Source organism: Aquarana catesbeiana, linkage group LG07, assembly GCF_042186555.1.
Source record: "Aquarana catesbeiana isolate 2022-GZ linkage group LG07, ASM4218655v1, whole genome shotgun sequence".
Classification (NCBI taxonomy): Eukaryota; Metazoa; Chordata; class Amphibia; order Anura; family Ranidae; genus Aquarana; species Aquarana catesbeiana.
This window is the reverse complement of record NC_133330.1, coordinates 290,888,016-290,902,020: the sequence shown is the minus strand read 5'-3', so window position 1 is coordinate 290,902,020 and position 14,005 is coordinate 290,888,016. Positions and strand designations below refer to the sequence as shown.

The 14,005-nt window shown below is 46.6% G+C and overlaps 1 protein-coding gene across 2 annotated transcripts in view; it reads left to right on the top strand.

Annotated features, from left to right (window-relative positions):
- Positions 1-14,005, top strand: part of LRP8 (LDL receptor related protein 8) — a 370,766-nt gene that overhangs the window by 272,443 nt on the left and 84,318 nt on the right. For both annotated transcript variants that reach the window (XM_073593521.1, XM_073593520.1), the window contains 2 exons: positions 1,864-2,035; positions 6,261-6,488. In XM_073593521.1, coding sequence (XP_073449622.1) covers positions 1,864-2,035; positions 6,261-6,488 — 400 coding nt within the window. The remainder of the gene's footprint in view (positions 1-1,863; positions 2,036-6,260; positions 6,489-14,005) is intronic.

Here is a 14,005-nt window from a genome sequence, read left to right as displayed (position 1 = left end):
AAAAAAAAAAGTTTCAATATTTTAAATATGCAGCTTTCATGAAAATTATACCTGGTGGTCCTGCCATGGATATCCCTGTTCAGGCACTAACTGTTAAAGGGTGGCAATCAGAGCGATAATTAAAACTGACAGCACTGCCACCCTGTAATCCTTGTCAAAGGAGGTTTACTCTGTGCTGGATTTAGACCTGGGGGGGGGGGGGCCCAAGGCGTTGAGGGCTTATAAACATAGAAATTTAAATTATATGACAAATGAAATGTGAAATTAAATGAATGACAAACTCCACGCCTGTCCTGAATTTGGCCAATCTCGTAATTTTGGGTAAAACTTGCTGAAGACATTTCACCCTATTCAAAATCAGTCGGATTCGCTCCTTGACCCAATCAGGATCAAGCGGGGGGAGTAAGCGTCTCTCTCATATTTTTCACTGCAATAAATCAATTCTGGTCATTAACTTCACTTCCACACGATGGGATCGGGGCTGTTGCGTGGCGCTTTCCAACATTTTTCAAACTTTTCCCTTGTCCTACCCACTTGTCTCTCGTATACAAGGCAATACATTCCATGACAGTCCTATTCAATCAAACATCTCAAATAGTAAAATAATATGAGAAGTTGAAATGCAAAATATCTGCCAGAAGCTCTCATCCCTTTTTTTGCCTCTGAAGTCAGGCTTAACTGCTCTGTATCCTGACACCCACACACTTTAATTTTCTAAATAATAAAACTAAATTTATAATTATTACATTTTTATATAAAGTTAGTCTGGAGCCCCCCTCTAACAGGGGGGCCGGGACAATTTCCCCTTTTGCCCCCTTATAAATCCAGCACTTGGTTTAATCCCTTATTTGTGCCCCACTCAAAGCCTCTACAACCCATCAATATAAAGCTGTTACATATGCTTGCAACTAGCAGGTTGAACTAAAAAAAAAGAATCAGGTTGAACTAAAAATATTCAATGGGAATCCTCTCAATGTGACTTTCTATTGTGAGAGCGGTGAGACTTCCTTGCTGTCAGAATACACTGATTAGCGTTGCCGGCTAGCCTGCGCCACTAATTGTGCGGCAAAAATCCAAGAGGGATCCTTTAAAGATTCATTAATCCTCCTCCTCCCGTCCCCCCATCTTCCGATCTCCACTCCCACCCCCGTTATTTCCCCCCCTTTATCTTCCCGGTACTTCCCTCTCCCTTCCTAGCCCCTAGCCCTGTAAGGAAGAAATCGCTATGCATACCTTTTCTAAAGCCGCTCCAGTCTGGTCTCACGCTGAGCTGTCATCGGCGACTTCTCTGTGGAGGTGGGTGCAGAGGAGGCAGCCGACAACGGAAGCCCCATAGTAACTCTATGGGTGACTTCACTTCCTATTCATTTCCCAGCCATTGTCGGCTGTCTCCTGCAGAGCTTCCACCGCTGGAGACCAGATCAGATTGGCTTCAAAAAAGGTTTGTATAGAGATTTCTTCTTTACAGGGTTAGATAGGTTAATCTTAGATTGTAGCTGCATGTAGATGTAGCGATTTTAGTGTTGGGGTGGACTTCCCCTTTAAAGCAAAACCTTGTGTTTGAACTTTGGAGAGGATAGTATGTTCCCAAAAAACAAGATAATGTGCATAAAACAGTTGGAGGAACTTTCTTTATTACTTCCACTGACTACAAATGAAGCAATTTCTGTTTTTTTTGTTAAGTCGTACAATTGTATTGGTGATAAAGCTTTGCAAACATTGTATTGCTGTGTGTATTTCATGCCCTTTTCGCTGGAGTGGGAGTCTACAGCCTCACAATCTTCATTATAAATCAAATCTTTCTGTCTGGTGTTTTACTGATGCTGTAGCGAGTCAGTGACCACGTTCTCCTGTTCTCCGCAGGGATGAGTCCATACCTTATCTTCACCAACCGCCATGAGCTACGCCAGATTGACTTGGTACGCAGAGATTACTCTCGTCTTGCTTCACAGCTAAAAAATGTAGTATCCTTGGATGTAGAGGTCACCAGCAAAAAGATTTATTGGTGTGACCTCTTTCACCGGAAGATTTACAGGTAAGAGATGATGGGAACCTCTTAAGTGGTGGTGAATTTGTTGGTTTATTAAGCGTGGAAATAAAGTCTCAATTAAAAAAAAAAAACTGCAAGCAGGCTAGTGCTTTAATAGAGAAGAGACATGCAATATCTCTACTGCATCAAAATAAACGTACATGCCTGTTCACAGTTTTCTTTAGAATGTACACTAAGCTGTGCATTCGCAGATCAGTTCCCATTCTGGTACAGTGCCTGTTTGCGCATGCACAGGAGTGATGTTATCACGCGCCGGCAGTCAAGGTGGCTGAAGACCGGCACCTGGAAGAAGATGTTGGCGCTGGCAAGGGACCTTAGACCATTGAAGCAAAAGTAAATATTGCAACTTTAGTTCTGCTTTATACACTTGTTAGTTGTAGGCCCCTTTCACATGGGACAGACTCCAGCAGCGGATCTGCCTGCTCAACGGGGAATCTGTCTGCTGATCCCTGCTGGGCAGGCAGATGACAGGTCCATGCCCGCTCCGTCTATGCAGAGCAAACATGGACCACACAGCCCGCTGTTCTCTGAGGCAGTCAGATGGAGACGGACTGCCTGTATCTATCCGACTGTCATCTGATCTGATCCGCCAGACATATGGGGATCCCCTTCTGTCTGTGTTTAGAGAACAGAATCAGATGTCAGTGGGTGCCCGTTGACATCTGCCACTCCATTGAGGGCAATGGAGGGTCCGATCGGGTCTTCCTGTCCGTTTTTTAGTCGGACCTGATTGGTCCACTCGTGTGAAAGGGGCCTTACAAATTGAGCACAATAAAGTAAACATTCCCCCAGTATACTTATTTGTCACTGTTTACAACATTCAATGCTGTTGGCTCCGGCTTTCTCACTGCTACTTCTCTAAACTTCCAGTCTTCACTTGAAAGTGTGAACAGTAGACAGTGTGACCTCCATGATTAAAGTGATTGTAAGGGTTTCTTTTTTTTTTAAATAACAAACATATCATACTTACCTCCACTGTGCAGCTCGTTTTGCACAGAGTGGCCCCTAACCTGCTCTTCTGGGGTCCCCCGGCAGCTCTCTCGGCTCCTCATCACATCAGATAACCCCCTAATAGAAGCTGTCTCCCGAGGGAGTTACCTTGCGGGCATGCTCCTGAGCCCAGCATTCGGCATCTATAAAGTGAGGAAACACAAAGGTTTACAACTCCTTTAAGCCCGGGGCAAGGCTTAACGCGTTAGTCGTGTGGCTTGGATGAATTGCACTAAGGGTGCTTTTACTTTTTAACTACTCGGGCCGGGCAAGGTTTAAGGCATTTGGGCTATCTTCTTTTAGCTCTACAGTGGCTAGTGCTGTCTCAAGCCAGTTTGTTAGAAAGGAGGGGAGTGCCTTGGCATCCTAGGCTATGAGGCTGTGTGTTTGTATTGATGCACACAGCATAGGGAGACACAGCACTAGTCTCTGCATGCAAGATGTGGCCCCATAGGATGCTGCAAGAGAAAGAGCCACCCTGAAACAAGAAACCTGGGGCAGCGGTCATTGCACCAGCTTAAACTGGAACATAGGCAAGGATTAAAAGATAAATAAGCTGCATACTCAGTCAGTGATTAAATCAGCTGCTGAAAGTGGTTAAAATGGTTTAATATCACTTTAAATTAAAAAAAAAAACTTATTTTTAAATAATTGTAAAAACTTGACTTTGACTTGGTCTTAGCCTCTTGCACAGTATAACTTGTACAGTAGGACTGGGAGAGAGGGGCAGCTATGAGCCAGTCAGGTGTTCTGTAGTGCACATGTGTTGACAAGGAACATTCTGATAGGTGGAACCATCATAGGAATGGGACTGGTCTTTCTCTGACTTCAATATTTTCTGGGTCACTGACCTGAAATTAAAGTAAAGACCTGTGTCTATGGGCTTTGATGATGGGCAAATGCAGCGTGCTTCTGAGATCATTCAGAATTCATTGCATGATCGTAAAAGGTCTAAAGGGAGCGGTTTGTCGTCGTACCCCCCCCCCCCCCCCCATTACAAGACCCCCTCCTTTTGTGTTGGAGCGGCCTCATCAAAGAAGATAATCTTATAAATATGGTACTATTAACACAAAATAGAACTTCTAAAATCGTCTCCCTGGAACGCCATCCAAAGCAATTTTGGTAACAGTCGGGAATTGTTGTCTTTGTTCTTGTCCCGGTGACCACTGTTGGGGAAAGCGCCTGGCAATGTAGTTTATGTAATATCACAGAATACAGACTTCAAAGGAACCACTTAAGATAGGCAAACAGTACAAGATGATATAGATGAGCAAGCATTATTGATTTTTTTTTTTTTTCAGCTAACCTGGTTTTGCTGACCAGATAAATAGGAGGGGGAAGACATGTAGTTCAGTGCAATCTGCCCAGCAGTTACAATTTTAAAAGCTCTAAGAATCGAATAAAGTGCTTGAGCAGTTCATACCATGATTCATAGAGTAACACAAGACATAATTAATTAGTGGATTGACAAACCTGTGAGTAAATATATAAGATAAATAAATCAGTAGTTCCATATAAAGTTCATGAACAGTGAAAAAATCAGTCCCAATAATGGTGATGGAAAAAATAAAGTATTCTATTTGTGTGCCAAAGACTTCAAAAAATCCTGTGTTCAGGTAATCACCAAGATGTGCTCCATTGATAGGAATATTAACGCCTGTTAGCAGACATTAAGACCTCCGTATAAAGGTCTAACTGCGCCTTAGTGAGAAAAGCCCTCGGATAGATGGTTTAATGCAGCTCAGCTGTGACCCAGGATCAGTAAGCATACCCGACAGCTACACACATCCCCAGTAGGTGCGACTCAGACCGCGGATGAATCAGAAACAATGACATGTATTGTAGAGAGGCAGAGGAGGGCTTATTTGCAGTATTTAGGAACAAAGTTTATTAAATAAAAGGTTATCTACTTGCACATAAGAGAAGTATTACCAGCATCACGTATACATAGCATCCTGCGCCCCGGCAGGCTAATGACGTCACTGCTGAAATGTCACCTTGCGCGTTTCGTCCTAATGGACATCATCATTGGGGCAAAAGAGGAATAGTAAAATCTAGCTGTGATAGACTACTAAGGGCCATATATGAGCAGTGCATCCCTCCCAGCGTGGTACCAGCCCAGGTCTTCTGCATTCTAGACCTTTGTCCCCCAACACACAGGGCACCACTCGGTACAGCATGCAGTCTCATTCAGCCGCAGCCTGCCATAGACTTTGACAGGCTGCCTGCAGAGGCAATGGATGCTACACCTGTCCCTCCTGGGTGTACTAAAATGCAGGGAAGGACACACTACTCCTGGATGGCCCTGTGTGCTATCGGCCTTATTCTGCCACCAGCCGAAATTTTGTGAATTTTAATTTTGTTTTTAAATACGTTTATTTCAGTGCAGATGTAGGTGAATAGTTGTGCTAGTGATTTGATTCTGTTTCAGTTAATTGTTTGTTTTTGAAGGTTTTCAGTAATGCGGCAGTGACTGAATGCTTGCTGCATCACAGCAGACACAAAATATTACACAAGAATATGCAGTAAATAGAAAAGATGCCGCTCTCCCAACCAGCCGTCATAGCCTGTTTGAGGATCTGGTTCAGCCTACATGTCTCTGCCAAGAGACCACACCCCCTGACATGTTTAGCTCCACCCACCTGGGTGATTAGTCATGGGGCGGGGCAAAATGTGTCATTGGGTGTGGTCTCTGGGCAGGGACACGCAAGCTGAAGCCGATCCTCCTACACATGCTATGGTGGCTGGTTGGGATAGTGGCGTCTTTTTTTCTATTTATTGAACACATCACTTTGGATGGGTATACTGACAGCCTGCACCCCTTCACCTGTGGATCATGTGAATGGAATTCCTGGCTTCGAGCAGCATTCCAAGTTTAGTCTAAGATCACACAAGAATATGTTTTCAAGCTGATTAGGAGACCAAGTTGTCACCAGAACAGGACGTCAGGGGAAATCTCAAGGTGGATACCTGTTTTGATGACATCTGTCAAAGGTGGGATTTACCCTCACTTTGTGTCAGGAAGGTGAATTCCCCCAACAGGGACACACACAGCAGTAAAAATTCATGTTCTATCCCCACCCCATGCGACCCAAAAAAAAAAAAAACTTTGTCTGGACTTCCACTTTATTTGTAGGGCAAGGCCACCAAATATGTATGCATTTGCCAGATTACAAAAGCAGACCGCTGAATAAACGATTGATTTATTTATGTATTTCAGTGCCCCCCTGGAGCGAGCTGCAGACCCCTCGGAGCATGTCGTGCTCATCAATAGTCACCTCCACTCTCCGGAGGGCCTAGCAGTAGACTGGATTCACAAGAACTTTTATTGGACCGACTCCGGCAACAAGACCATCTCTGTGGCAACCACTGATGGCTGCAAACGCAAAACCCTGTTCGATCAGAGCCTACAAGACCCCAGAGCTATTGCTGTTGATCCCACATCAGGGTGAGTGGAGACCAAAGTGAAGATTGGACGATAATGCAATGCTAACACCTTTCCAGGGATTGAGTACAAACTGTTCAGCCTAATGTGTTAAAGCTTATTTAAATTACCAGGCCACACTTCAGTAAGGCTCCATGCACTCCATGCAATTGGGGGGGGGTCTGGCACCGATGTTTAGGCTTGGGTGGAGGGCCCAGGTGTCCTGTCCTGCCCCAATGCCGGCAGTCTGCCAGTCTCTATAGCAGAGATGAATGACCATAACACAGTCTACTTGTTATCCGGGCATTCACCCCTGGGTGCACACTACCCTAAACGTAAGAACCACTGATTGCACTGCCTAGCACCATCCAGCCGCAACAGTTATCCCCTCATGGGGCCTTACACAAATGGGCAAGTTTCTGTGTGGATCCCTTTACATAAATATATAAGAATTGTATTGGTAGTTTCTCTTTTCATAATGCATTTTATAGGTTTGAGGTATGATGGGTTTTGTAGTTTCACACAGCTATAGTATTGAGGATGTCTACACTGCTCTACTATATATATATATATATATATATATATATATATATATATATATATATATATATATATATATATATATATATATATAATCGTATTTATCGGCGTATAACACACACCCCAAGTTTAGGAGGGAATTTTAAGGAAAAAAACTTACATTTAAATGCCCATCAATGCAGCCTTATCAGTGTCCATCTGCATGCTTATAGTCATTTGTAGCCTTGCAGTCATTTGCAGCCTTGATGTCATTTGCAGCCTTTCTGCCATTTGCAGCTTTGTCAGTGCCCATCTGCAGCTTTGTCTGTGTCCATCTGCAGCCTTGCCCAGGCTGCAGTTAAACTGCAGTGACTTGTCAGTGTCACTGCAGTTTGAAAATAGCGCCGCTGGTGCCGAAATACATAGCCGTGACTTGCGATGGCTCTCGGCCACTTTCGGCATTACTCATAGTCCCGCCCAGGATGGGTGTGACTGTGAGCGGAGCGAGCGTCGCCCATATACAGATAGCCGAGTGTACTCAGCTAGGTTCGGCTAGCTCTGCTCACAGTCACGCCCAGTCCCTGTGTCCATCATAGGGCGGGACTGGGCGTGACTGTGAGCGGAGCTAGCCGAACTTAGCCGAGTACACGCGGCTATCTGTATATGGGCGGCGCTCGCTCTGCTCACAGTCACGCCCATCCCGGGCGGGACTATGGGTAGAGCCGAATGTGCCTGAAAGACGCCGCAAGTCACGGCTATGTATTTCGGCGCCGGCGGCGCCATTTTCAAACTCGGCCATCAGTATATCGGCGGCCGGCGATCGCTCCGCTCGCGGTCAGCGGGGGATCGCAGGGGATCGGTGTGTAACATGCACCCGCAATTTTCCCCTGATTTTAAGGGGAAAAAAGTGCGTGTTATACGCCGATAAATACGGGGTATATATATATATATATATATATATATATATATATATATATATATATTTCTTTAAGCCTAACGCCAGCCACAACCTTTTTTTTTTCATGTTTTAAAAGAGGGAGAGGATTTCTGTTTGCTTCCTATGTGCTCACTGAACCAGGATATAAGAGGAATTTCCCCAACACAGAAGCAGATTAACAATTCTAGCATTTAAGGTTAGAAAGGGTAAGCAAATTCTACAAGGTTTGCATTGTTTGTGGTCTGTTTGGATGATTCTTTTTTTTTTTTACACTTCCTCTCTGGTCATCAGTGAAGGCATATTTAGCTTAACCACATCCATTTTATAATTTAGTTTCCATTTTGTGTTTTTCCCTGTACTCTATTTCACATATTACTAGGTAGGGATGAGCTTTGCGTTCGAGTCAAACCCATGTTCGACTTGAACATCGGCTGTTCAACCGTTCGCCGAATTACGAACGTTATGGGCCGTTCACGCCAAATTCGTGTGGCGCGTCACGGCCCATAATTCACTGCGGCATCGCAGTGCATTGCTGGCTGATGATTGGCCAAGCATGCACTATGACCCGCATGCTTGGCCAATCACAGCGCCATCGGTAGAGAGAGCTGTAATTGGCCAAAGCCAGGGTGGCTTTGGCCAATTATGGCTCAGTGGGTTTAGAGCACGCCCCACACTATATAAGGCCGCCTACACGGCGGCCCTGTGTAGTTTGTTCCGGCGTGCTGAGAGATAGGGAGAGAGACAGTGTCATTTCATTTGAGTTAGCTAGATAGGCAGGACAGTCAGTGAGTTAGCTGCACTTACAGTGTATTGTGTATATATATGCATCCCAGGTGTTGCGCATATATATATATATATATATATATATATACACTGTATTCAGTTTAGCTAGATCCGTTCCTGTTATCTTCCTACTGACAGGCAGGCTTGTCTTGTTACAGTATTTACAGCTAACTGAAGAAAATTGCTGGTGTTCTTTTGATCCTATTAGTACCACAGTCAGGCAGCTAGACTTTTTACAGTTAGTGTAGTGCGTCCTGCTCACAGTGTTCAGCTAAAACTACAAGTTAGTGTAGTGAGACCTCTGCACAGTGTTCAGCTAAAGCTACAAGTTAGTGTAGTGCGTCCTGCTCACAGTGTTCAGCTAAAGCTACAAGTTAGTGTAGTGCGACCTCTGCACAGTGTTCAGCTAAAGCTACAAGTTAGTGTAGTGAGACCTCTGCACAGTGTTCAGCTAAAGCTACAAGTTAGTGTAGTGCGTCCTCCTCACAGTGTTCAGCTAAAACTACAAGTTATTTTTTTGCGAGCTCTGCACAGTGTTCACCTAAAGCTACCTGTGGAAGGTTGGTGGTGTTTTCCTGATCCTATCACTACCGCAGGCAGCTAAATAAGCTACAAGTTATTTTTTGGCGAGCTCTGCACAGTGTTCAGCTAAAGCTACCTGTAGAAGGTTGGTGGTGTTCTCATACTACAGGCAGGCAGTTGATTTTGCTAGCTGCAGTATCAGTACATATACATATATATATATATATATATATATATATATATATATATATATATATATATATATATATATATATATATATATATATATATATATATCCCAGCTTAGTGCAGCTACAGGCCATTAGTATGTCTGGAAGGCCAACAAGGAGAGGCAGACAGTCACAAGCCAATAAAAGAGGGCAAGCAGGCTCTGTGTCTAGAGGCAACAGTGCTGGTCGTGGAAACGGTGCATCCTCATCAGCACGTGGCCGTGGGACACGCTTGGCCTTTTTTTCGGCAGCTGGCCGTGTTGACCCGCAACATGTGGAAGACTTGGTCGAGTGGATGACCAAGCCGTCCTCATCCTCCTCATCCTCCTCATCCTCTCTCACCCCTGCTCAGGGTACTTGTCTGGCAAAGCAGTGGCCTCTTCCCTCGGCTCAATGTCATCAGTGACTCCTTCCCTAGCCCCACCATGTCCTCCTGAGGAGTCCTTCGAACTGTTTGACCACAGTGTTGGGTACATGCTCCAGGAGGATGCCCAGCGTTTGGAAGGCTCTGATGATGATACTGAGCTAGATGAAGGCAGTAACGTGAGCACGGACAGAGGGGGTGCCCAAGAAGGACAGCAATCTGGCAGTCATGCTCCCCCTGCTGCAGCATACTGCCAGGTTTGCTCCAGGGATAAGGGGGGAGGGGATGATGAGGTCACTGACTCAACGTGGGTGCCTGATAGGAGAAAGGAGGAGGCAGCACATCACCAACGAGGCAGGATGCCCTCCAGGGGCCAGCCTAAGGGCAGCACACTGACTGCATCACACCCCAAAGCTCCGCATGTGCAGGGCGCTGCAGTCTCTGCGCGTTATTCAAAAAGTTCTTTGGTGTGGGCCTTTTTTGAGACGAGTGCATCAGATCGCACCGCTGCTATTTGCAACATATGTCTCAAGCGTATCTCGCGTGGCCAAAACATCTCCCGCTTGGGTACCACATGCTTGACCAGACATATGTTGACCTGTCATGCAGTTCATTGGCAAGCGTATCTAAAAGACCCACACCAAAGAACAAAGAGGACCTCTCCTTGCTCCTCATCAGCTGAGATCTCCAACCCCACTATACCTTCAGTCCTCTCTGAGACCTGCACTGAGAGGAATGAAGGTGTAAAATGAGGTGTGTCACAGCCAAGTACTTGTGGGCAATCTGCTTTCGGTACACCGACGTCAGATTGTACCAGGCAAATTTCCCTGCCCCAGCTGCTGCACCGCCGAAAGAAGTTTGCTCCCAGCCATCCACATGCCCAGCGATTGAATGCTAGCTTGGCAAAATTGCTAGCACTTCAACTGCTGCCTTTTCAGTTGGTAGACTCTGCCCCCTTCCGTAAGTTTGTGGAATGTGCGGTTCCTCAGTGGCAGGTACCCAAACGCCACTTTTTCTCACGGCTCTCTACCGGCATGTGGAAGGCAATGTCCATGCCTCACTGGACAGGACGGTCAGCGGTAAGGTGCATATTACCGCTGACTCATGGTCCAGCAGGCATGGACAGGGACATTACCTAAGTTTCACGGCGCATTGGGTGACTCTGCTGGCAGCTGGGAAGGATGCAGGACAAGGTGCAGTGGTGTTGGAGGTTGTTCCGCCACCATGCCTCCAAAATACCACTACTCTTCTTCTTCCTCCATGGCCTCTTCCTGTGCTTTTTTCTCGGAACCAGCGGTGCTCCGTAGGCGTTCAAGGGGCTACGCGTGTACGCAGGCCAAAAGATGCCATGCGGTGTTTGAGCTGGTGTGCTTGGGGGACAGGAGCCACACTGGGGCAGTGGTTCTGTCAGCTCTTCAGGGGCAGGTTCAGAGGTGGTTGACGTCACACCAACTTAAGGCAGGAATGGTGGTTTGCGACAATGGCGCCAACCTCCTCTCTGCCCTCCGACAGGGACAAATGCCCCATGTGCCCTGTTTGGCTCACGCCCTTAACTTGGTGGTGCAGCGGTTCTTGGGCAGGTACCCGGGCTTACAGGATGTTCTGAGGCAGGCCAGGAAAGTCTGTGTGCATTTCCGCCGGTCATATAATGCCAGTGCTCGGCTGGCGGACCTCCAAAAGGAATTTAACATGCCTAAGAACCGCCTAATCTGTGACATGCCCACCAGGTGGAACTCAACGTTGGCCATGCTGCAGCGGCTGCACACGCAGCAGAGGGCCATCAATGAGTACCTGTGCGACTATGGCACCAGGACAGGGTCAGGGGAGGTTGTTTTTTTTCCCCACGCCAGTGGGCCATGATCAGGGATGCATGCACTGTCCTGTCACCATTTGAGGAAGCCACGAGGATGGTGAGCAGTGACAGTGCATGCATCAGTGACACTGTCCCCCTTGTCCACCTGTTGGAGCACACGCTGCATAGAATAATGGACAGGGCACTTGAGGCAGAACAGAGGCAGGAAGAGGAGGACTTCCTTAGCTCTCAAGGCCCCCTTTATCCAGACTGTGTTCCTGCGTGCCCGCCGAACACACAGGAAGAGGATGAGGAGGAGGATTGTGTCAGTATGGAGGTGGAGCCTGGCACTCAGCAGCAGTCTTTAAGGGATCAGTCCCAAGAAACACATGGGCTTGTACGTGGCTGGGAGGAGGTGGTTGCGGACCATGTCATCCTTAGTGACCCAGAGGACTCCGGACCGAATGCCTCAGCAAACCTACGCTGCATGGCCTCCCTGATCCTGCAAAGCCTGCGTAAGGATCCTCGTATTCGTGGTATCAAGGAAAAGGACCAATACTGGCTGGCAACCCTCCTTGATCCACGTTACAAGGGTAAGGTTGCGGACCTTATCTTGCCGTCGCAGAGGGAGCAGAAGATGAAACATCTTCGGGAGGCCTTGCAGAAAGGTTTGTGCAATGCGTTCCCAGAGACTGGGAGGTTACAAACTCCTGTTTCTGGACAACGTGTTGCTGAGGCTTCGGTCAGTCAAAGAAGGAGTGGTGGAGAAGGTGGCCGTCTGACCGATGCGTTCAGACAATTTTTTAGTCCGCAGCCCCAAGGTATGATCGGTTCCAGCAACCATCGCCAGCGTCTGTTTTACATGGTGCAGGAATACCTAGGGGCAAGATCTGACTTGGACGCCTTTCCCACCGAAAATCCTCTGGGTTACTGGGTCTTGAGGATGGATCACTGGCCAGAGCTTGCACAGTATCCAGTTGAGCTACTGGCCTGTCCTGCATCCAGCGTTCTTTCAGAACGCACATTCAGTGCTGCTGGAGGCTTTGTAACCGATCACAGGGTGCGTCTGTCCACCGACTCGGTCGATCGACTGACCTTCATAAAAATGAATCAGTCTTGGATCACCACCAGCTACCAAGCACCTGATGCTGATGTAACCGAATATTTTTTTTTTAAGTCTCAGATCCCTTCAAAGACTGCCTATGCTGATGCTGAGTGACTATCCTGAGTAATTATCCTCTTCCTCAATGATCACGCTGATAGCTTGTAAGAACATTTTTGGTTCTGGGCGCCGTCACCAGTGCCTAAGGCCCAATTTTTCAGCCCCTGTTTAACAGGGGCGTGTAATTACAATTTTTGATGCAATACTTTGCAGCAGGGCTCGTTCCTGCCTTCCAACTAGAGTATCTGTGTGGGGTTGCAGTGTTGTGGCACCAGTGCCTAAGGCCTAATTTTTCAGCCCCTGTTCAACAGGGGCGTGTAATTACAATTTTTGATGCAATACTTTGCAGCAGGGCTCGTTCCTGCGTTCCAACTAGAGTATCTGTGAGGGGTTGCAGTGTTGTGGCACCAGCACCAGTGCCTAAGGCCCAATTTTTCAGCCCCTGTTCAACAGGGGCATGTAATTACAATTCTTGATCTAATATTTCACAGCAGGGCCCGTTTCTGCGCCCACCAAGAGCGAGTGAGGACTTACAGTGTTGTGACACCAGCACCACCACCAAGGGCCCAATTTTTCTGGCCCTGTTCAACAGGGGCATGTAATTACAATTCTTGATCTAATATTTCACAGCAGGGCCCTGTGAGGGCTTACAGTGTTGTGGCCACAACAACACCTAAGGCCCAAATTTCTGATGAGTATATAGGGCAGGCCCCTACTTTCAAACATCCAACTTACAAACGACTCCTACTTGCAAACGGAAGGAGACAACAGGAAGTGAGATGAAATCTACCCCTAGGAAGGGAAATTCTCTCCTGTAAGAGTTAATATGGGAAAAACATTTCTCCTTTCCACTGATGCTTTATCACCAATCCTTGTTTCACAAATAAACCCAAATTTTCAAAAAACATCTGTCATTGGGACAAAAAGTGAGGTGAAATCTTCTGAAGAGGAGCACAGACAGCAAAACAAATGTCACAGTGGTGATAACCCTTCCCTATGTTTTCCAAAAAGCTTAAAGATTTTTTGGCTGGAGCTAAACACGTTAAAAATTTACCCGTTCAAGATTACAAACAGATTCTACGTAACAACAAACCTACAGTACCTGTCTTGTTTGCACCGCCTGTATACTGCTGTTCAGAGTATATAGGGCCTGGTGGCCCCACACCTTTCCTTTTTTTAATTTGGGTGCGGGGTTCCCCTTAATATCCATACAAGACCCAAAGGGCCTGGTA